The sequence below is a fragment of the Sorex fumeus genome, unplaced genomic scaffold (genome assembly GCF_029834395.1).
Source record: "Sorex fumeus unplaced genomic scaffold, SorFum_2.1 ptg000018l, whole genome shotgun sequence".
Taxonomy (NCBI): Eukaryota; Metazoa; Chordata; class Mammalia; order Eulipotyphla; family Soricidae; genus Sorex; species Sorex fumeus.
Window position 1 is genome coordinate 35244825 of NW_026606075.1, and position 25521 is coordinate 35270345.

At 39.3% G+C, this 25521-nt stretch overlaps 2 protein-coding genes across 2 annotated transcripts in view; both read right to left on the reverse strand.

The window, feature by feature from the left end:
- The window catches only part of RNF180 (ring finger protein 180), a 447820-nt gene that overhangs the window by 139108 nt on the left and 283191 nt on the right, over positions 1-25521 (reverse strand). The gene's annotated exons all lie outside the window — the stretch shown is intronic.
- The window catches only part of RGS7BP (regulator of G protein signaling 7 binding protein), a 128422-nt gene that overhangs the window by 38567 nt on the left and 64334 nt on the right, over positions 1-25521 (reverse strand). The window contains exon 3 of the mRNA XM_056112672.1: positions 12707-12837. Within this exon, the coding sequence (XP_055968647.1) occupies positions 12707-12837 (131 nt within the window). The remainder of the gene's footprint in view (positions 1-12706; positions 12838-25521) is intronic.

Genomic DNA, 25521 nt, shown 5'->3' on the forward strand with positions numbered 1-25521 from the left:
GCCAGGGGGTGCACACTTTTGTGACACTAGGGGTTTTATTTAGTGATATGGGCAGGGCTAGGGATCAAGCTCTGGCCTGTGCATGTAATACTCTACCCTGCCTCTTCTAGAGTTATTAGTTTTGGTTTTCTCCATTCATTTTTTTAAAAAAATAGGGAACATTCCAGTGATTCATGCAGGACTAGGGGCCACTCTTGACAATGCTTGACTCTGGTGAAGTAGGTCTGAGTTGGATATTTGGACCAAGCAATTCTTTGTTGTTTGGGTTAGCAAATTCTAAGGAGTAACAGGGCCATGCCCAGTGGTATGTGGAGGTCACCAGATCACCTATTCATACTTAAGGGAGGTATGCAGTGCTGGGGATTAACCTCAGGCCTTAAACACACAAAACATGTCCTCCATTTCTTTGTGTTATCTCCAAAATACTGTCTTCATTTTAAACCATTAATTGGACCACAATCTTTCTAGCTTTGAGAAATTCTTCAAAATTTCTGTGTTTTATAAATCATTTCCTTATATCTCAGGGACCTGTTTTCTAACCTCTGTCTTCTTTTTCTCTTGTAACTAATGAGGCCAAGTGACAGATTTATGACCAATAGATTCTAAATAGGACTAATGAATGTCTCCTTTAGATTGACATCCCTAAATCTTCCTGTATGATTCAGCAATGTTTTCTCCCTACCTTATCCCCAATAGATGGATACTGAGAAAAGAAAAGAGCCACACACCCTATTCCAACTTTGCCCGGATTATAACATATGCAAATAATGAATTCCTATGTTTTTAATCCATTAAAATTTGATGTGGCTTAATGTAGCAGTAATATGACATCTAATGTGAATCCATTCCTTTTATTATAATCTTTTTTAGTTTTGTTATTATTTTAGTGAATTTTCAGTGGGAAGGAAATAGTTGCATGTTTAGTCCAATACCTCCAGACATGCTTTTCTCCTATTATACTCTCTCTATAATAGAAGGATATTAGAAGCAATTCATTCATTTATTGAATATTATTAGTAGGACCTTAGCTATGTGCTAGGATCTATGATAAAATCTGGGTATACAGTGATGAGTACATTCAGGTAATCAACTTTTCAGAGATGAAAAGACAAGAAACCAGGCCTTGTATTTGCTCAGGGTAGTGAATGCCATAATCAGTGCCATGCTAGACTCAGGAAGCACAACGGGTAGGTATTGTTCCAGCCTTGGTGGTCCAGGAAAATCTTCTGCAGAATTTCCAAATGTGTTATGATCCAAAGAAGGTATAGGTAGGCCAGTGAAAGGGATGGGTGTAGGATGGAACAAAGAGGGAACAATCGAAAAGAATATGCAAACTCAGGTTCCTTGAAATACTTGAAGCTGTTTTGATTATGAGAAGATAAGATGTGGGAGTGGGATAGGGTATGAGCATGTCTGGTATATGTAGGTGGTGAAAGATGAAACGAAGATTTAGCAAGATTAGTCCATAGATAATCTTTTCAGTCACAAGGTTTCAGCAAAGGAGCCTCTAATAAATCTATAGCAGACAATCTTAATTCTAGCTTTCTCACTCTGATCAGTTGTCCTTAGAATGGGACTCTCAGGATGTTCTCTAATATCAGATACAACAGAAAAGGGGTCAACCTGCTTCCAAATGACAACATCAAGTCAATGTTTTATTTTGCCTAAGAGTGAATATGCATTTAAAATCATTTCTTATTATGAAATGAAAAACTCAGTCCCCTGAAAAATCAATTTCAGGCCTCAGTGAACAAATATTTGCTTGAGGAGGGGATGGAGGTGGGGAAGAGGGAAAGTCTTTATAGCACCTTGAAATCGTACTAGGCTGACCTCATCACTGTTTAGAACTAGGACATCAAAAAGTTGGTCACTTTCCTTAGGGCCTTGCAAAGCTTTTGCCCTCATGTCTTTGGGGGATTTGAGTGTATTTTTAGCTGGTTCATAGATAACGCAATAGGCATGTTTGAGAAAAAGTTAAGGGAAACCACCCATGCAGACATACCAGATTGGAAAGTGGATTATTCTTATATTTGTGAGAAATGGTCAGTTTTGGAAGAACAACAACAGATATGATAGTGGGACAGTTTCTAGAGAGAGAACTCTAGTGGTCTGACCACTGAATCCAGAATATTGGATTGGGATCTTTTGTTAGAGTTGGGAAGAGGATCTTTTTTGTTGTTTGTTTGATTTGGGACCACACTTGGTGGGACTTGGGTTTTACTCCTGGCTCTGTGCTCAGGGGTCACTCCTGGCAGTCCCTGGTGGACCTTATGTGGTGCTGGAGATCAAACCAGGGTTGGCTATATGCAATGCAAGCACCCTACCCATTGTACATCTCTCTGGTCCTCTAGTGGGGGTCTTTTTATACTTCCACTCTAAGGATTTCTTTCCTTCTCCTGGTCTCTCATTTCTCCATCTCCTTTATTTTTTATTCCTGTGTAGCACTTTTTCTTTTCCCCTTCCATTCTTTCTTGCCTTACCATCTGTCTTTAGCCTACCAGTAACAATAGGAAGTCTCACTTTCAGAAGGTCATTATTTTGGCCTTAGATGCACTTCACAACCAGTTTCATTCATTTACATAAATTTTCCTAGAAATCAAATAAAAATGGATTATTTCTTCTGTAAGCTAATATATCTCTATTCCATTATTTACTTGATGTTATGGGCAAATATCTACCTACATCCTTTTTAATTCCAAACACATTTGCTATGATATTATGCATAAAAAATCTTTTGGGATAATTTTCATAGTGAATGAATAACAAAATGAACATAACTTTCATGGGATACATGGAAACTTATTCAAATTCATAACTGATAGGTGCTTTTCAAGTCCATGCACTGTGAAAAGAACTAGGGAAACGTAGACTGTTAAGTAATCCACTTTTATTCTCTCATGCTTCTCAAAAGTATGTAATTTAAATAAAAGTAGTTATGTTAATTCAGTTAGTTGCTTATCTATATTAAAAATAGTTTCAAAGGCCTTTTTATACTATGGCAAGAAGATATTCACAGTGCCATAAAACACAGCGTGGAAAATAGTAATTATACCACATACAGAGCTCCATTCTTTGCCCAAATATGGGGAAATAAATAAACATTTCCCAATTCAGATGAGATATATAACTACTCTTCTTTCCCCAACTGCCCTACATCCTTTTCTGTGCTTCTTCTGGCACCATCGCCCCATCACTGCCTCCAGAGGAACAGTTGTCTTGGTGACCCCAGGAGGCTAAGTGATAAAAGCAGAGGCAGGAGAGAAGAGCAGACAATGGAAAGAACATTATTTGAAGGTATCCCTATGAGGCTCTTATAGTTTCACTTCTAGTCTCTATAGTAGAACAGTGTACAAGATGCTTCTGCTATGTAACTATTTTCAACTTTTCCATAATGGATATCATCCCTAGATTATAACTACCATGGCATAAATGTTGCATTTAATTTTAGTTTTTCTAAATATTAACTTTTCTTAGCAAGAATTAAATTTCTTCACCCAAAGAGAAATATTTCAGAAATGTTAGAAGAACTAAGGGGATGGCTTTCTCTTCCATCTCCAGACTTAGCTGTTTAGGAGGATTTGGGGACACACCCAGCAGAGTGCAAAGGCTACTCTTGGTTTTGCCTGTGCTGGGGGATCATAGCAAGGTCAACCACATGCAAGGCCAGTATCTGACTTTTTGTACTAGCTATCCAGCACCAAATAACATTATTTTGGTAAGAAATCAAGTACACAATGGATTATAGAAATATGCACACTGATCATTTTATAAGCTGCATCTGTAGATAAAATCCAGTCATTTTTGTGTGTGTCTGTGTGTGTGTTACCATCATCCAGTTCCCTATTTCTTTTTTTTATGTTATTCTCTTGTGTAGTTTTTTGGGAAATACTATGATGCCTACAACAATCAAAAACTTCACAGTGAAATGAATGTACTATGTGACTGTGTGACTGTGGGCAGTTACTTCTTTTGGTTCAGTTTTCTTCTGTAAAATAGGGGAAATAATATAGGAGAGGGTAAAAAGAAATCATATATATCTACATATGTAAATATCTCTATATAGATATATCTTTCACACACATCACCCAGCAAGTAGAAGATACAAAATAAATGGGAACTATTATCCTATTCTTCATTTGACATTCCCCTTGAACAATAGGTGACTGTTATGATATTTTACTCACTGTTTGGTGTATAAAGACAGGGACCGAGTAACAGAGAATTCTGGATAATCATTGGATTCCAAAATTTGGCTATGCTTATAGTCTTTGAAGCAGTACCATAATGTTTGGGATCTTTTCATTAGATATCAATGTTTATGAGGTTGCTTATTTCTTGTCTGTCATCTCTCAGATCAAATACTATCTTCTCCTTCTAGATCTAGACCAGCTGCTTCTAAAGTAGCTGCTCTTATCACTTGTATCATCTCACCCATTCTGCTTTAATTACCTGCTTTGCATTTATTAGTACTTAGAATTTTTAGAGCACTTATTTTGGGATTTTGGTTTCTGTTTTTTGGCAGTGCTCAGGGCTTACTCCTGGCTCTGTTCTCAGGGATCACTCTTGGTGTGGCACTGGGGATGTCTAGGATAGAACCTGAGTCAACCATATGCAAGGCAAGCACCCTGCCTGCTGTACTATCTCCTTGACCTTGACACTCCTTTAAAATTTGTTTTCATTATTTTTTCTGCTTTTACCATAGAGTCTACTAGAAGAGGAATCTCTTTGTCTGTTTTATTTTGGAGACAAACTTGCTTATGCTATATCTGGTCTCCCAAGCATTGCCTAGAATGATCCCTGAGTACACAGGCAGGCATAAGCACCTCCAGGTCCAAGATCTGTGTTGGCAGTGTTCAAATGCATGCCTGCGAATTTGAACGGGAATGGCTGCACGCAAGGCAAGAGCCTTAGTCCCTATACTATATCTCTGACTTCAAGAGCAGGGATCTGGGAAATCCTGATCACTGCAGTGTCCCAGCACCTATATCTACTAGCACTTATATAAGTTGAGTGCTCACTAAATATTTGTTCAAAGAATGAATGCATGCTTACCCCAGAATTTGAATCATAGTCTATTTTAGGATCTATCCTGCTTCATTTCTTCTAACCCACTCTTCTATTTTAGTATCAATTACTTCATTATTGGAAAATAAGGTCTTGTGGCTATATTCTATTTCTGTTTTTATTTTTGCTTATTTTATTGGCATGGGTCATTCCCTTTAAATCCCTTTATAAGATGCTGAATACAGTGGAGTCTTTTCTGCTCATATTCCATTATTTGTTTTGTGTTCATCTTGTACATTAGTGGATAGTGGTTCATTAATTCCTCATTAGAGCATCCTGAGCTCTCAGCTCCCAGAAGATTTTGAATTAAGATTTTTCAACTTGTAAGATTTCTTCATTATTTCCTCTGTGTCATTATATTTCTCCCAAAAATGTTTATCTCTATTTATGTCAAGGTGGCACATTTTAAGAAAAGAATTTATCTTACGGGGAGGGAAGATGGTATTCTTTCAAAGAACCTCGGGACAGTTTTGTGGTGACCTATTGCAGAGAGGTGGAAAAGAGCTGGGAAGGCCACTCATTGAGCACAGTGAGACAAGAATAAATGAGGAAAGAGCAGTCTCCTATGTGAAGGGGAACTGCATTAAAGCACGTCTCTTCTTTCAGAATAGGAATGTTGCCAAAACTGTTTAAGTGGACAGTGAATGCAACGGAGAAAATTCATGGTGGTATCATTCAGTTCCCTTAGAAACCTGATTCGACAATCTGTCAAAGGAGTGAATGAAACCTGCACTCTCATGTGTTCTGGTGGCAGGATATAGGCATTAATGGTCTGTGATACATGGCTCAGTAATGGGAAGGATTTCCTACCTACCTAACTGTAAAAGGGAAAGCAACTATTTTCCACTATCAACAAAGAAATTATACTTTGTCAAGTAAGGTCCAATTTACAACTTAAGTGTTAGGATATGAAGCTACAAAATGACTAAAATTATCCTTATCAATATATTATCTTTTGATAACATAATTTTTCAGAACCACTCTCTACATGGCCTTTATCAAATGTGGATTTAATCTCACACCACAGTAATTTAATTTTGTTGGGCCATTAAAAAAAGGAAAATCATTTTAGTATGTTTTTCTTTATTTCTTTGGCAGTTGCATGATTTTATAAAGATAAAAGATTTCCAAGTAGATTGTACCGATTCAATTTATGAGACAGCAAAAATTCAGAAGTATGGAACATGGAAAAAGCATGAAGTGTCACCGAAGATATAGCTAAGGACTAAAGATACTTCTAATTTACTTAATTGGGGGGAGAAAGACAATTTTCATTACTAAATTCAAGCTCACTGCAGGAGGTTTAAAATGACTTGAGGCTTATTTTTTCCAGAAAGAAACTGTACTTGTCGCCTATGTGGTGACCTTGTGTGCCCTTTTCTCCAGACTAAAAGCCTATCTACTCAATAAAATATTAAATTAAATTTAACATACAGTATTGATGAACTGCTGGTGTCATCAAAGGGGTTTATTAAAAATAAAAATTAGGGACTAGAGTGATAGCACAGCAGGTAGGGAGTTTGTCTTGCACGCAGCCAACCTGCGTTCGATTCTCAGTATCCCATATGGTCCCATGAGCACCACCACCACCTCTGAGTAATTCCTGAATGCAGAGCCAGGAGCAGTCCCTGTGCATCGCTGTGACCCAATAAGCAAAAATAAATAAAGGAATAAAAATAAAAATTAATTAAAATTACAGATAACTGTAAAACAATTTAACTCTATACTTTAATCTTAATGAAGTATTAACCAGAGATTTTCATATAGAGCAAAAATTAATAACTTAATTACAATTCCTTTCTTTTACTTGATGCAAAAAATAGCAAAGAAGAAGGGACTGGCCACTCACAAACTGAGAAGAACTGAGCTAGTTTGAAGGTTAACAAGGTAAAGGTAAAGGTAAAGGCCCTCCCATTGTTCGTCGATTTGCTCGAGCGAGCCCAGTAACGTCTCCATTGGAGACTTTGTTGTTACTGTGTTTGGCATATCGATTACGTCCCGGGGAGCTTGCCAGGCTCTGCCGTGCGGGCGAGATACTCTCGGTAGCTTGCCGGGCTCTCCGAGAGGGGCGGAGGAATCGAACTCGGGTCGGCCATGTTGGCTGCGTGCAAGGCAAACGCCCTACCGCTGTGCTATCGCTCCAGCCCCAAAGGTTAACAAAAGTTAACAAAGTGTCAGTTTTTATCATGACATTATAAGAAACATACCAAAAGTAGATTCCAAAGATTTCAGGTGCTGCAAGACTAGGATGAGAATTGCCACTCCATTAATACTATGATGACTATTTAATTTCTTTCTTTCCTTCTTCCCTTCCTTCCTCTCTTCCGTTTTGGTTTTTAGGCTAAGTCTAGCAATGATCAGGGTCTATTTCCACATTTGTGGTCAGTAATGAAACCTGGAAGTGCTCAGGGAAACATGAGGTGCCAGGGATCTAAACCAGGTTCCCAACCACTAAGACTGCATGTAAGAGTGCCTCACCTCCTATACTAGCACTCCAAACCTTCTTTTGCCCTTTTGAAAAAGGAAGATAGAAGACAGGGTCTGATGGTGGGCTGAGTAGACATGGGTGAAAGTTTACAGATGTTTAGAAGCTAATAATCAACATAAATTGTAAATGATTAGACTTTTCCTCCCAGCAGATAAATTTTTCTTTGTTTTTTCAGACATGATATTAAATATATAAATACATGTATACTGGCATCTATATTAACAATTAAGTAGGTCTCTGTATACTTCTCTAACTCCTGGAAAGAGAGAACTGATTTCTTTGGTTTGTTTGTTTTGTGGCTATGCTTAGCTGTGCTCAGGGATCACTCCTGGTGTGGCTTGAAGGACCATATGGGGTGCTGGGGATTGAACCTAGGTCAGGCATGTGTAAGACAAGTGCTTTACTGTGCTATCTCTCCAGCCTCCAAGAAAACTGATTTCTTGACCCACACTTATCCTAGCTACCAACCTCCCCACCTTGTCTGAAATTTAGAATCACTTAACTTTAGTGTCTACTCCACTGTTCATTTAGAGTCTTACTTGTTTTTCCTTAATCACGTATCTTGACTAAATCTCACAGTCACATTAGTAGGGTTCTCCTCCTCACCCCTTGTCCATTTTTCATTTCCTAAAGTCTAAGCATTGTTTGACTTCCATTTCAATATTGTAGTAAGTTTGCTCAGGCTTGCTGAGTCCTCTTTGTGTACTTTTATGAGTAAGGATTCTATGCTTCAAGAGCAAGACAGATATTACAGCTACTAATTTATCCAAACTTTCCCTTTAAAGTTTAACACTCTTGTGCTATGGTCTATAGACATATTTTTTCCTTGACTCATTTCTGACAGTTTACAGTCATTGGAGACAAGTATATATATATTTTTTCAATCAGGGTCTCTCAGATCATTAGCAACATATTTTATGCACTGTAGATTGGAATGTATATGTTCATATATAGATGAATATATATATATATCAGTTTCTAATGATATAAAATAAAGCAATGACAAAATGACATAGATGATATTTATGATATTTCTCATTAGTTTAACGGTACAAATGTAAATTAGCAAATAGTATGAATAAACTGGATGCAAATCAATAGTTTTAGGATTAACAAAGAATTGAGAGTAAGTCAGAGAAATTAATAAAAAGAAAAAAGAATCTAAAATGAGGTATAGTAAAAGAATAGAGGCTGAAAAAAATTTAAATGATTTCTCTGAGGAATCCATTCCTTTCCTAATAGTATTTTATTTGGTACTGCAGGAATTTTAAGAAAGTCTGTCAAATGTGTATTTTTGTGCTTGCTTTATAGTACCTAATTTTTTAATTTGGGGAGGGGCCATTTGGAGCCACATCCTACAGTGTTCAGGGATCACTCCTGGGAACCATATGTGGTGACAGAGAGGGAACCAGGATTGGCCAAGTAAAAGACAAGTTCCTTTACCACTATGGTATCTTTTCAGCCTCTAGTGTTTATTTTATCTGGTTTAATGACATTTTTCTTGATGATGATTACTAGTAACTTATTTCTGATTTCATTGGAGTTTGCTTTTTTAAACCCAACATTACTATTTTCTTGGTGAATTTAAACATTTCTCATAAATAAGGAAGTCTCCTTACTCTCAACGCCTTACGCCTACAGGTACAAACATACAAAAATTAGCTTTCGCGTGTGCATTCTGGAAATACAAGAGATTTGCTAGAAGTCCACTTCAAGAGTAAGGAAATATCTATGATAATTACAAGATTACTAATATATTCAATTAAGGAAATGTTCTAATACATTGTTCTTTTAATTTTTTCCAGAAAAAAAATTATTAGCTCTAAGAGCTATTTCTGATTCAGCTGCTTCTGATTTCTGGGATGAGTCCTAAAACTCACATATCTAACCAAAGAGACTGATATTGCCAGTTTAGAGACTGTATTATAAGAATAATTGTTTTATTGCAACAGTCATATCAAAGGTTCTTAGAAAAAGCATCCTATGTGAACCATAGCATAGACCATGCTTGTTAGCTGGTTCTACCACATCTGATTTGAATTCATCAGCTTGGTGGATAAAGAAGGAAGCGAACAATGAAGTGGAAAGCAAGTAGCAAAGCCAGGGCTTGAAAGGTGAATTGTTATTCATACAGTGTAGTGATTAGCTCTCTTTTCAAAGGGTAGAGCAACCTTCCTAATCTTCATTCTATTTCTGAATCACCTGAAGTGCCCTCCGAGATTCAGAATCAGGGGTTCTGGAACAAGATTCAGGAGTCTGCCTATAAACCCAGAATCCTGCATAACTTTGAAGCAGTTTTCCTAAGGATTGTATAGCACAGCGGTAGGGCGTTTGCCTTGCACGCGGCCGACCCCGGGCGACCCAGGTTTGATTCCTCCGCCCCTTTTGGAGAGTCAGGCAAGGTACTAAGAGTATCTTGCCCGCATGGCAAAACCTGGCAAGCTACCCGGGAGGTATTCGACATGCCAAACACAGTAACAAGTCTCACAGTGGAGACGTTACTGGGCCTGCTCGAGCAAATCGATGAACAACGGGAGGACAGTGCTACAGTATTTTAATAAAGACTTTAGAAGAATACAATGAAAATCCAAGCAGGACCTTAATCCTGCAGGGGGATTTCTCATTCATGCTATCAAGTATATACTGTTGAGAGTTGCACATAGAAGGTTAGGTGTAAAGAAGATGGTCACCTGTTTTTTTTATTTATTTATTTATTTATTTATTTATTTATTTATTGTTGTGGGGGCCACACCTGGCAGTGTTCAGAACTTACACCTGGCTTTCTGCTTAGAGATTGCTCCTGGTGGGTTTGACCATATGGGGTGCCTGGTGTTGAATTGGGTCAGCTGCAAGCAAGACAAGCTCCCTATCCACTGTACTATCACTCCCGCTCCGGAATAGGGTCTATTTCAATATAGAAGAGGCAGGGAAGGAAGCAGACTAGAGACTGTCAATAAAGACAATGGCTGTGAAGAACAAACGAGCTGATAAAGAGGCAATATGTTTGTTTCTGTGCTTAAAACCAAAGATAATAAGGAAAAAATCTGGATGAAGAAATCTCTTTTCCTTTTAAACAACTGGCAGATAAGAGTTTTCTTTTAAAAGGCAATTTTGGAGATAGGACAGGTGTCAGGAGCCTGTTCAATAGGCAGTGCATGGTTCCCCAAACACCACAGGGATTTAATCCTGAAGGTTTCAACCCTACCCTCATCCGCCACAGAAGTCAGTTGTGGAAAAAAAAAAAGTAGAAGTAGATCATATGAAAAGGTAAAGAAGGGAGGAGTTGAAGCAGAAATGGTGGGAGTGAAAGTGGCTAGTCATAAAGACATCAGCAACAAAGTGGCTGTCAGTGGTAACATGCAATTGTAGCAAGGGTAGATTCAATTTTCTCATCTGGCATTAAAAGAACTGATTTCTTCAACCATATTTAGTTGTTTTAATGAATAGAGTAAAGATAGAGACCTATAAATGATATATGTACTGAGAAAATGTTCTCTGGAACAATATAGCAAATTTTGTGTGCATGTATAAGTGTTTATACAAAATTTGTATTTATTATGTCATTTATGTCACCAAATTGCAGTTCACTTCAGTTCAAAGCCTACTTTAACTCAAAGGTCTTGTCTTATCTGAACCTTATCTTTCCAACCCAGCTCAAGTCATACCTTTTCTATAATATTTGTCCTTGAGTATTACATTTCTTAGATAGAATTTACCATTTTTATCTCTGAATTTAAAACACAAGCATTCACAGAGGAAGGAAGGGGGGATGGGTGGGTTGACAGGAGGGATATTGGGAACATTGGTGGTGGAGAATGGGCACTGTGGAGGGATGGGTACTCGACCATTGTATGACTGAAACATAGTCACGAAAGTGTATAAGTCTGTAATTGTATTACACGGTGTTTCATTAAAAAATTTAAAAAATAAAAAAAATAAAAACAGGCATTCATTACAGTTTATGCATTCCTCTAATCTGAGTCAAGAACAAAATATTCACATTTATGTTTATAGTTAATACACATATTACATATGTTTCTAATAAGCTAATATTCAATCCATGAGTAAAGAAGACATAGTAAAGAAAATTTAGTTTCCTTTATGGGATCCATCTAGTCCACCTTTTCCTTTCTATAATAACCACTGGTTATGTGGAATTGAACTCTCCTCTAGCTCCAGTAATGAACTTGGATTACCTAAACTGATCAATATAATAGCACACCTATCTACAGATATTGGTTCAAGTGTAGACCATGTTCTTATTTGGCCCAATCATTATAAATCTCAGGAAACTTGGTAATCTATAAAGGGGAATCTTTTTCTCTCTATTTTGGGGAGAAGGGATTGGGCCACACCCAGTGGTGCTAAGGGCTTACTCCAGGCTCCATGCCTAGGGGTTGTTTGGGGACCCATATGTGATGCCAAGGATTGGACCAGGGTCAGCCACATTCAAGGCAAGTGCCATTCCCTTTGAATTTTGTCTCTGACCAAGAGTTCTTTCTCTTTATGGGACCTGTAACATGCAGATATGATAAGAGGAATTGCTGGAATCAATTTGCTAATTTGAGGGAAGGAAGCTTGAGGGTAGAGTCAACACAGAGAAGACAAAGCTTCACTCAGAGTATGTCAGAAGTCTAATCGAACGATGCTAAAGTCACTCTTATTTCTGCAGGCTTCAGTCATTTGAGCAAAAATAGCCGCTTTTAAATTTAAATAGAGGAATAAAATTTTATATTATCAGTATGACTCCCCAATGTCTGTTGAGTTACCATCATTTTTAATTATTTGGAATACAATATGTAATTTTTTTGCCACCTAATTCCTTTAGGGAATAGTAGCAATTTGGGATAGTATTTGCTACTTAGGTCATTACATATTTTTGCTACTTACATTGATTCAAAGCAAAATCATGTTTGCAAGTGAAAAATAATCAGTTTGAGAGGCTACTACAATTTCTTCTTAAGAGGTTTGGTGTTTCTTATGCACTTAGAATTGTAAATATATCTGCATTAATTTATATCGAACATTTCCAGAACATTTTCATTCACTATAATTTTGTGCAGATAGACTTATAGTGCACACAGACACATTGCAAAAGATGAGCTTCTGTTCAACATTCTCCAGTGTCCATGGCACTACATTAACTGTAGTTACCTTTTCGATGAAACTGAAGAGACCCCAGCAGACATATGGATTTTAGCATCTCTGTCGTGTACATTTCTAAGCAGCACTGCAACTGTATATAAAGCCGACAGATTTCTGGATGAATCTCACCGTCTTCTGGGCTGCAACGGGATGAAGGAGAAAAGCTGTAAGCATTCTCAAGATTTTACTCATCAGCCATTTGTCTCAGGTCTGTGGAGGGGAAATGCTCAATAAAGATTCCCTAAAGCCTTGAGTCTAAAATGTAGGACTTCCAGCTTTCAAACCAATGACCAATATTGCAGTTCTTACATAAGTGTCCTTCTGACTAACAGCTCATTTCCCCCCTGTCCGCATAATATTTCTACTCAGATCAAAAAGCCAAAATTGTTTTAAGTAATTGAAGATGCCAGACAATTAAACGGTTAGAACAAATTCCAAAGTATCTTCATATGGTAAATATCCTATTTTCATGGTGCCTCAAATGTTTTTTAAAAACACTATATCCTGACAAAAAAAATTAAGAACTTTTAGTTTTAGAGAAATTAGCTAAGAGGTATTCAACTACCAGCTATAAGATAGCTCTTTAAATTAAGACTCTGGTATAATATGATTAAAAAGCCTGTATACAGATTGTTTCTTTGTTTTGTTTTAGTCTCAAAGGTATTTATTTACTTTTTAGTGGTTAGTTATGAAAAGTCAAATATCATTAAAGAAAAATTAATTTTTTAAAAAGAAAAGAAACAAAATTATATAAAATATGTCTAATGATGTGAAGTTAAATAAAAACTGAATTTATACTGCAGATATTTTTTTCTAAAGCCCTTGATCCTTTCTCTATTCACATTGGTTGATAAATATGTACATGCAATTATGAAAACAAGCATTGATGACTTTTTTTTAAAGTTGTCAAAATTATTTTATATGTAACTAAAATAGCATGTGCTTAATAAAGAAAGTTAAATAAAAGGGGTAAAGTTTAGAGATGGGTTAGAAATGGAAAAAGACTAAAATAAAGTTTTGTCAAATAACCTAATGCATTATTTTACTTCATCTGAATTCATTTCAAATGCAATGAAATCTGATTAAATAATGCAATATTTGGATTTTGATTCCTTTGTAAAGTGGGTCAATATCAGGGGTAGTTAAAAGAAAAAGGTCTTCATTTTTATTAAATTCCTGGAATCATAGTGAAAAGAATTTGCATTTTATACAGAACTTTATGATTATAATTAAAACCATGATTATTATCATTTTCATACTTATTTAGTAGATGAGCTAGAGTTTCCCAACTACATGGCTTATATAACAGAGAAGTGCAGAAATTTTTGCCTCATACCAGTGTACTTGCATAGTCATCTCATGTCTTTCTTTTTTCAGAGAACAAAATTCCTCAAGAGAATTTATATGCAAAATTTGACTTAATCTGAAAAATAAAAGACTACCTTACTTCCTCATTTGTGGCTTCTGCATCCAGCCTTAGGCTGAAAGCAAGTGTATCTTTGGCAAAAGCCCCAGAAGCACTTTCTGAGCTTCCTCCCACAGGTGCCTTCCACCCTCTGGCTGTCCTCCTGCTCCCTGGAGTTCCTCCACACCCACTCCAACACACACACACACACACACACACACACACACACACACACACACACACAAAACCTCTCATTATTTCATATCATATCATCATCAGCCTTTGAAAAATGTCTCTACATCCCAGTCCCCTCATGATCCTTCTGAGTGCTGAAAGATTAATAGATATGGATGATGCACGTAATAAAAAGTGATCTTGTCTATTACTTGCTAATACATTGATTTTTACAGATAATTTTGAAGATGTTGTTTTATCAGAAAGACAGCCAGAGAGGAAATATTTCAAGCCAGGCAGGTGTTTTTGTGCTGCCTCATTATTCCATTCATAACTGTCCATTTTCACCTATGCATTACACTGGCCCTAGTGGCTCAGACATATTTAAATATATTTGAATAAAAATAGGCTAGAGCAATAGCACAGTGCGTAGGGCATTTGTCTTACATGCGGTCGACAAGGGCAGATCCTGGTTCAATTCCTCTGCCCCTCTCAGAGAGCCGGCAAGCTACCAAGAGTATCCTGCCCATATGCAAAGCCTGGCAAGCTACCCGTGACGTATTCGATATGCCAAAAACAGTAACAACAAGTCTCACAATGGAGACATTACTGGTGCCTGCTCAAGCAAATCGATGAACAACAGGAGGACAGTGCTATAGAATAAAAAATAATTATAATAGTTTTTTTGTATGGACATTTTTTTGTATGGGCATTTGATGAGTGAGACAATTGACTAATAGCATTCCAAGCCATAAAGTATTCTCACTTTCAGATATAAAATATGTGTCTAGGGGACTGGAGCGATAGCACAGCAGGTAAGGCGTTTGCCTTGCATGCTGCCAACATGGCCGACACGGGTTTGATTCCCAGCATCCCATATGGTCCCCCGAGCACCGCCAGGAGTAATTCCTGAGTGCATCAGCCAGTAGTAACCCCTGAGCATCGCCGGGCATGATCCCCACCCAAAAAAATAAATCACTTAATCACTTAATCACTTAACTTCCCGTTAGTCGTCGATTTGCTCGAGCGGGCGCCAGTAACTTCTCCATTTGTCCCTGTCGCGTGCTAGTGTAGCCCAATGGCATCTCTTCGCTCCGGGAACATGGAGGGCCTCAAACCGATCGTTCATGACCTTGACAAAGAAGTCTGACCATCTGGTAGGTGGGCGGCCACGCGGTCTCTTGACATCCCGTGGAATCCAATCAGTAACAGCTCTAGTCCAACGGTCGTCTTTAAATCTCATTACGTGACCAGCCCATCTGATTTTCGACACCTTGGCAAATGAGACAGCGTCCCTGATCCTTGATCGTCGACGGATGTCAGAACTCCGGATTCGTTCTCTCATTTGAGTGAAACGTGATATTCCAAGCATAGCTCTTTCTATTCTTCTTTGGGAGACCTGAATGGCGTTCTCATCTTGTTTGCGTAGGGCCCAGGTCTCTGAGGCATATGTTAATGCAGGAAGAACAGTGGAATCAAAGAGATGTGCCCGGAGCCGGAGGTTCTTCATCCTCTTAGCTATTTCTTCGACGTTCTTGAAGGCGTTCCAAGCCGCTCTCTTCCTCCTGCGCAGCTCGGGTGCCAGGTCATTTGTCATGTTGACCTCTCGACCTAGGTACACATAGCTGTTGCATTCGGAGATGGTCGTTCCATTGAGAGCGAATGGGGCGTCAGGAACAAGGCTGTTTCTCATAAACATTGTCTTCGTAAGATTCAGCTGTAGTCCTACCTTTCCACACTCACGGTCAAAGTCGGCCAGCATTTGTGCCGCTTGGCTGATGTTTGGTGTTATTAAAACAATGTCATCAGCAAAGCGGAGGTGGTGTAGTTGCCGACCATCTATCTTCACTCCCATTCCTTCCCATTCCAGTCGTCGCATGATGTTCTCGAGGGTGGCACTGAAGAGTTTCGGTGAAATGGTATCACCCTGCCGCACCCCTCTCTTGACATCAACGATCACTTCTTTGTAGAATGGTGAGATCCTGGTAGTGAATCCGCAATACAGCTCACGGAGGATCCTGATGTATTGGGCTTGAATGCCCTGATTGGCTAGGGCTTCAATGACCGCTTCCGTCTCAACAGAATCAAAGGCCTTCTTTAAATCAATGAACGTTAAGCAGAGCGGCATCTTGAACTCCCGAGAAACCTCAATGAGTTTGGTTATCGTGTGGATATGGTCGATGGTGCTGAATCCTTTGCGGAACCCTGCTTGCTCACATGGTTGTCCTTCATCTAGTGTTCTGCCAATCCTATTCAGGATGACTCGAGTGAACAACTTGTAGATGACAGACAATAGGCAGATCGGGCGATAGTTGCCAATGTCATGGATGTCTCCCTTCTTGAACAGTAGTACGGTCCTGCTGGTTTTCCATTGAGATGGAACCTTGCATTCAGACAGGTAGCGAGTGAAGAGCCGAGCCAGTGTATTGATGAGTACTGACGGCAGGTTCTTCAGGTGTTCAGGTCTGACCTTGTCTGGGCCGGGTGCTGTTTGCTTCTTTACTGACGAAATGGCGTGTCGGATTTCGGAAGGGAGAACGTTGGGAACGACATACCCATCCTGTGGAATTTGGTATGTCGGCAAGTGGACATGGCTATCGAAGAGATTTGAGTAGAAGTCATGGATAATCTTCTCCATTGCCGTTCTGGAGGATGTGATGGATCCATCAGGACGTCGGAGGGCAGTCATCTTGGTCTTATAGTTGGCGAAGGACAATAAATAAATAAAAAATAAAATATGTGTCTAGCGGCTTTCTTCCAGAGATATGCAAACTTCGTATATAATATAATTTAAACAAATGACTATGTATTAACATATCTTAAGAGCTAGTGTGTTTATTGTTTACAGTTTGAGAGAGAGAGAAAAGGAAGGAATAAAATGCTTCGAAAAAGGCGAGTTAGAGTGGAGCTATTGAGACCTGCAGTGCCTGCCTTAAATATGTGAGTGAGTGAGTAGGTTCAATTCTTGTCCTCACAAAACTGAAAACAAAAGAAATAAAAACCCAACAAATAAAAGAGACAAGTCAGTACCAGAATTAAAATGCCTGATTCATAATATTTCCTTGAGTACCATCTCCCAAATAGCTCTACAATCTCCACTCTGGAACTATAAATCTCATTGTAAATATCATAGAAAGAACTGACTAAATGTCACCAAAAAATACTATCAATCTAACAAAAATTAATTGGTGCTAAAGTTTCATAACAAATTTCTAGATTAAAAATTCACACATATGCTTACATACTCATATATGTAAACATCTCAGAAAACTGGAGTATAGGAAAAAAAGATGCTTGTTAAGAGGCAATGGAAAGGTTCTTTATATTGTTTCATGATACCTTATCCAAATTACATTAACCTCAGAACTTATACCATTTTCTCTCCCACTTTTGAACCCTAGGCTCTATTACTATTACTGATTATTAAAAGTTCATTAAGAGACAAAATATCAAATGAATTGTAATATACCTAATGTCATACTATATGCTAATATAGATACATACTTGAAAATATAATATAATATACATACTTGTAAAAGGTAAAAGGTAAAGGCCCTCCCGTTGATCATCGATTTGCTCGAGCGGGCCCAGTAACGTCTCCATTGGAGACTTTGTTGTTACTGTGTCTGGCATATCGAACACGTCACGGGGAGCTTGCCAGGCTCTGCCGAGCGGGCGAGATACTCTCGGTAGCTTGCCGGGCTCTCCGAGAGGGGCGGAGGAATCGAACTCGGGTCGGCCATGTTGGCTGCGTGCAAGGCAAATGCCCTACCGCTGTGCTATCGCTCCAGTTCCATACATACTTGTATATTATAAAAAGTATAATATAATATACATAAGTATAATATAATATACATACTTGAAAAACAGTAAGAACATTTGAATTATTGTCATAAGAAATGAGAGTTTAAGCATTAAGGAATAGTCAAGGAACAGCAATTCAAATGTCTAAAACATCATAAGGATAAATTTTAAGGGAAAAAGAAGAAATATTTACATGAAACAAAATTAGACCTGTGAATTTCCCCCAGGAAAAAGAAACCACTTAGCTCAGAGGTAAATTTTCCACATCTACAAGTTTAGTCTAAAATGATTCACTCCTATTAATCAAGCTAAAGTCTATGAGGTGATTCTAATTTAATTCAGCCAAAGAAATGTTACAGTGTTATGACTAGGTAGTCCTTATTTATTTTTTTCTATAGTGCATTAATCAATGACTAATTGATCATCTTGGTTAATTTTAAAGTCTTAGTATAAATAGAAAAATTATACTTTCTATTACATTTTATCCCCCCTTCAATTAACATAAAGAGATTATTGCACTTTGAAACTCAAGTTGAATGAATCTGTCAAAAATAACCACCAAATGATGAACTTTTCAATCTCCTTAAGGATGAGAACCATATGGCTTAAGACACTTGCACCAGTATAGTAATGGAAGATGTAAATATAGATACTGCCCCATTTACTACTTGGTAATCAAAATGAAAGTATTCTCATTTTGTAAATCAAAACAGTGGATATAGGGACAATGGTGGCAGAAAGTGGCGGCACTCTGGTGGAGGGTGTGGTATTGAAAATTATATGCCTGAAGCTCTATTATTAACAGAATTTTAAATCATGGTGCCTCAAATGAAATTTTTAAAGTAGAACAATAAACACCCATCAAAGTGAGTAAAATTATTATTATCATTTATTTGGGTTTTTTTTTTTGGCCATTCCTGGCAATACCCTAGCTCTGTCACTCCCAGGGGTGCTCAGGAGACCATAAAGTGCCAGGGATCAAACCTGGGCTTCTTGTACATAAAGCATGTGCTCAGCACATTAAAATTCTTTTTTTAATTTTATAAAGTAGTTCACAATATTTGATTACCTTTAATATTCAGACACCAATCCCACCACCATTATACCTTCCCACCACCGTATTTCAGATATTTCCATCCTGAACCCCAATTCCTGTCCCCAAACAGAACCGAAATAATATATTTTGTATTGTCTGTTATGAAAAAACACTGCAAATGCTACTAAAAAGTATCCTTACAGTAAAGAGTGTAAAGATTGCTATATTTCACCCAGGGGTCATTAAGTCCTTCTATAAGAGATCACTAACTTGTTAAACGTTGAGACTTGTGTGCTTTTACATATATCTGTAAAAAAAAAATTTCCTTCTAAGATTGGTTGCCTCCTACTTTGAACCCCATCAAATGTGGTGCAGTACTCATGGAGTATGGGTAGGGTGTGTCCTATGAAGTGTTGTACAGCTGCAAATATGGTCACTCGGTCCAGGAATAGGTTCACTTATGAGTGAGGCTTGGCCCAAGCATGTGAAGAATGGCTGTGAGCCCTGGTGGTGGTTGAGTTCTGGAGGTTTTTGGCTGCCAAAACTGGGTTCCTTGCGGTGGGGAGGGCTCTCACCTGCCTCCCCTCTGAGGTGCTCTGAGTGAAAGAGCCTGGCACGGGGTCTGGTGGCATGGTTATGGCATGCTCAGCACACTGAGATATCTCTCCAGCCAAAATGACAAAATGACTAAAACTAAAAAGACTGATAACACCAGTTGTGGATGACAATGATTAGTAACAGAAATGTCACAGTCCTCCCGTTGTTCATCAATTTGCTCGAGCGGGTCCAGTAACATTATGAGACTTGTTACTGTGTTTGGCATATCGAATACGTCACGGGGAGCTTGCCAGGCTTTGCCATGCGGGTGAGACACTCTCGGTAGCTTGCCAGGCTCTCTGAGAGGGGCGGAGGAATCGAACTCAGGTCAACCATGTTGGCTGCGTGTAAGGCAAACACCCTACCCGCTGTGCTATCACTCCAGCCCATAACAGAAATGTATATACATATATATTTTTTTAAATGTAGGAGTATTGCTATTTATTCAGCCACTGATTAGGCTGATTGAATTGGGCATAAACTCCAACTTACATTTTTTTTTCCCTTTCTTATAATTTTATTTATTGAATCACTGTGACAGCAGTAACAAAGCTTTTGGGTTTAAGTCTCGGTCATACAAAGAAACACCTATCCTTCACCAGTGCCCATTTTCCACCCCCAACAACCCCAGTATACCTCCCATCCCACACCCTCCCCCTACCTGTGGGGCAGATGATTTCCATATTACTCTCTCTCTACTTTGATTACATTAAATATTTCGACACCAGACCCACCATTATTATTTGAGATTTTACCCCAACACTCAGATCTGCTGAAAAGGCAATAGTAGACGATTTGTTTTCTATTTCTTGTTATGAATAACGTATGATATTGTGCGGCTGCAGTAGTGGCCATGTCACGGTTCTCCCGTTGTTCATCAATTTGCTCAAGCGGGCCCAGTAACGTCTCCATTGTGAGACTTCTTGTTACTGTGTTTGGCATATCAAATACGTCACAGGTAGCTTGCCAGGCTCTGCCGTGCGGGCGAGATACTCTCGGTAGCTTGCCGGGCTCTCCGAGAGGGGCGGAGGAATCGAACTCGAGTCGGCCATGTTGGCTGCGTGCAAGGCAAACACCCTACCTCTGTGCTATCGCTCTAGCCCATGTGATTTTGGAATTCTGAAATTTTAACAGTTAAAACTGGAGGAATTTCTGCCAAAACCTGCTGGGTTCCAAGATTTGTTGCTGAGTCTCTTGGATCATACTCTTTAAGCAGCTTGATCAGGAGCCAGAGAGGCCATTCGTGGCCGCGACTCGGGGTCTTGTTGGGGTGGGGAGGAAAGGGCCAGCTATACCCCTATCCCATGAGGCCCCGCATGTCTCATCACTGCAGCCCAAACCTGACTGTCCAGTGGCCTCTGGAAGATAGTGGCCACCAAGCCTCCAAGGGGAAGCAGGCAGAGGGACAACACCCTTTCCCCCATAGGGAGGCCACAGACAGTAAACTACTGTGGGGTCCGGACACATTCCTGCCAAAAGTTGCTGAGTTTTGAGATTTGTTTCTGAGTCTCTGGAATAATGGCTGTTAAGCAGCTTGATCAGGAGTCAGAGAGGCTGTTCATGGGCGGCAACTCAGGGTCTCGTTGGGGTGGGGAGGAAAGAACTGTCTCCACCCCCATCCTGTGAGGCCCCATGTATCTCGTCACTTAAACCTGAATGTCCATTGGCCTCTAAAGGATGGCAGCCACTGAGCTGCCAGGGGGAATAGGCCAAGGCACAAAACCTATTCCCACCTGGGGTGGCCTGGTGCCAGTAACCTACTGCAGGGACCGGACACATTTCTGCCAAAAGCCGCTGGGTTCTGAGATTTGTTTCTGAGTCTCTGGGATCATGTCCATTAAGCAGCTTGATCAGGAGCCAGAGAAGCCATTCATGGGTGGTGACTCGAGGGTCTTGTTGGGGCAGGGAGGAAAGGGCCAGCTCCACCCCCATCCCATGAGGCTCCAACTGTCTCATTACTGCGGGCCCAAACCTGACTGTCCAATGGCCTCTGGAAGATGGCGGCCACCAAGCCACCAAGGGGGAGCAGGCGGAGGGACAATACCCTTTCCCCCCTGGGGTGGTCTGGTGCCAGTAACCCATTACGGAGACTGGACGCATCTCTGCCAAAAGCCACTGGGTTCTGAGATTTGTCTCTGAGTCTCTGGGATCATGGCCATTAATCAGTTCGATCAGGAACCAGAGATGCCTTGCCTCCAACTATATAGCGGAGTCAGAGGTGGTTTGTGGGTGTGTTTCCCACATACCTAACTTTTGGCCGTTTACTTTCTTGGTAAACTTTGCCCTAAGTTGTTGGGGTCTTGCCAAAGGCACAACAGCAGTTTTTGGGTATCTGAAAGTTTGAAGGCACCATCAGGCTGCTGATGTACTCGCCTCACAGGTACAGATTGACCTGCTGGCAGCACCATACTCCCTACATATATTCTTGATGGGAATTAAAATGGTACATACAATCACTTAGAAAATGTTCTGAAAATTTCCTATGAAACCAAACCTATACTGACCCTGTGACTTAGCTGATCTATGTGTAGGTATTTATCAAAAAGAAAGAAAAATATATACATGAAAATCACTTTAAGAGTATATATGAGTTTTATTTAGAATAGAAAAAAATAACTGGGAACAATCTAGGTGAATGTAAAGAGGGAAGTGATAAAGAAGCTAGTATATTTTAATGATAGAATAATACACTGTGTATATACTAAAAATAAATTATGAAGGGGTCCCAGCACGGCGGCTCTCTCTCTCCACCACCTGCATTCAGTAGTCTCCAGCCGCTTCCCCCAGCCCCAGGGAGGTCTGTGGCGATGGACAGACGAAGGAGAAAACGAGAGCTAGGCTGGTTGGTGTCAGTTGCAGTTTATTCCATTCCCTTCTCTATTCTCTTCTGATTCTCCCCCTGCTTCTTCCTCCCCCATGCTACTTCATTCTCTTTCTGGATCCCCCTTCATTTTCCTTCTGGCTCCCCCAGCCCACTCTTACCTCCGAATTAAATTCCAAAACATGAGGGGTTGGGGCAATAATTACATGTAGGTGTGGTCATACAATCAACAGAGGTAAAGTCTTTCCCTCAGGGGAAGTTGCTTCTAGGACAGATACTCTTTCAGTAAGACAGCAGAATCCCATGGGTGTGTTTCTCCTCTCCTTGTCCAACCAACATATAAACATTCATAATATTAATCATTTTGTATGGAAACAGTAAGAGATACATTAAGACTAAAGAATTGCTCTCCTGGGGTCATCTCTATATCAGACTACAGTGCTTAGGCCAGATTAGTCTTTCCTCTACCTAGTAGGGTCCTAATCTCATCATTACTTTTGGGTCATGACAACATTTGTCCATGAACATGCTCTCAACTTATAGTTGAGTATCGTGGTGCTTTGGCTTGGCCCATTTCGATGCCAGGGTAGCTCACAGCTTGCCCTGGGTCCATTCAGTCCCTCGTTGGGACCCTGCTTTTGGGGTGCTAGGAACTAAGGCCAACTGAGGAAGCAGATGCCCTGGGGTGCGTATTTTTGAGAGACAATTTACTTCCTTTTTCCATACTAAAAGGACATTGCTTTAAAGTAATCTATTCAAAAGATATAAGGAGAGGAGAAAGGCAATATTAACTTACAATACAAGTTCAGTGTCCTTAGAAGGATCTGACCTTACAAGTCAACAGAGTCTGATTAGGAGGAAAAGATTATTAACAGGGTGTTGGAGGATAGCACAGACAGAGGCGGTTGCCTTGCACGCGACCAACTGGATTCAATTCCCAGCATCTCATATGGTCCCCTGAGCACTGCCCGAAGTAATTCCTGAGTGCAGAGCCAGGAGTAACCCCTGTGCATGGCCGGCTGTGACCCAAAAAGAAAAAAAAAGCTGATTACTGATTGGGGAAGAGAGCACAGAGAAGAGTTTACAGATAAACACAGAGAAATGGGAGTGACTAGGGAGCACTGTGATGGGTGTAACACGATAAACCTAAGCTCCTTGTGGCAAGGGAGAAACGACAAATCAATTTTATCCTACAATACACAGCATTTAAAAGGAGAAAATTCTGGAGACACAAAACATTAAATGTAAATCACACACACAAAATATCCTATACTGCCTAAAAGAAGTCTTACACAAAAAAATAAATACTGAAAGACTTCATTCATATGACGTTCTAGAACAGATTAAGAAGGAATATTAGACTAATGCTTGAGAGCAAATTGACTGGTATATGAAGAGAAAACTTTATGTGTAAGGGTAACATTTCATGTCTGATAAAACTTACTGAATGGTTGACTTAAGATTTGTGTACTTGAGGACTGGGGGGTGTAGCTCAGCAGTAAAGTATTTGCCTTGCATTCATGAAGCTCTGGGTTTTAACTTCGACACTTCACCCCCTTTTCCAAGATTATTATATTTCATTATATGCAAAATTTGCTATAAACCCCACTCCCAAATTATTAAACTCTATTAAACAATATTTACTGAAACTTGCAACTTTAGAAAAATAATGGTAATGGATAGTTGGGTGGAAGAATAAACAGAATAAAGTGGTAAAGTAAGTGTATGTGGTAAAGTAAGCATAATTAATTAGCAATTTTCTAATCTAGGTCAGGAGCATTTATTTAGTATCTATGTCTTTACATTTCCTCAAATACTTGGCAAAATTGACATGGCATAAAGTGACCATGGCAATTGAGAAACTTTTACTGGTATGGTCAAATTCAAACACTAACACACTGGAGAATCTAGTTTTGAAATGCTTATGATTTGCAAATGTCTGCTCTTTTGCCAAGGTTGTCAGATTCTGAAGTTATGTGCAGCTGCTAACAGCTTTTTAAAAACCAGAGAAATGTTTGCTGTGTTGAAAGTCTGTCTCTAATATAATGGTTTATATATTTAGTTGAAGGAAGCAAGATGTAAGAAAAGGAAAATGGGTCTGGAGTCAGAAAACTTAGCTCTAAATATAGACTGCATCACTTAGAATTGTGATCCTAGGAAAAGCATTTCCATTTCTCTGAGACTCAGTCTCTTCAACTGTGAAATAGGGAGAAGAACTATTTATAGTTGAAGTATTTCAAGGTTGTTGCAAAGACCAAATGAACTCATGTGTGGGAAAACAAGTGAAAACTGTGAATGACTGCTGGAAGTTCATTACAATCCAACTTACATATCAAAGTTCCATTTACTTAGCCTTTTGCTTGTGTGAATGCTTTTCATGGTTGATATTCTTTAGCACTGTTTACATAATTATAGCTCCTAAATATTGTTTGTGGCTAAATGAACATGCCATTGGGTATAGAACAAAGGAGTGACTCCACTGACAGACTTTGGTGATGACAATTGGGGACTGTCAGATAGCAGAGATGAACACTAGAAGGACCAGACTCCTGGCAGCTAGAAGCTCCAACTCCTGGCAGCTAAAAACTCCAACTCCCTTTTTCCAGAATCAATCCTGATGACTATTCAGCCCAAAGGCAAGGGAAGACTTGGGAAGAAGAAGAATGCTGTCCTTTGCTTTATTTATTTCAGAGCAAACAGCAAGCTCAGAAATAGTTTTGATCTAGAATGTGATTAAATGACTTACCCCAGGATAGCGAGCCTAAGGTAGCACTTCAAATATCCACAGTGGTTTCTTCTCAGATGTATTCAATTCACCAGGAATCACATTTCCTAATGCTGTGCCAAATGCTGTCATTACCTCAGAGATCATCTTCAGATTGTTTCTGTGAAGGAATCTTTTCAAATTATTTTCATAATTCATGGATAGCAGAGCTCTCTCTGTCTCTGATGCAGTCATTATTTTCAGCTTCAAGTTAATTTCAGGA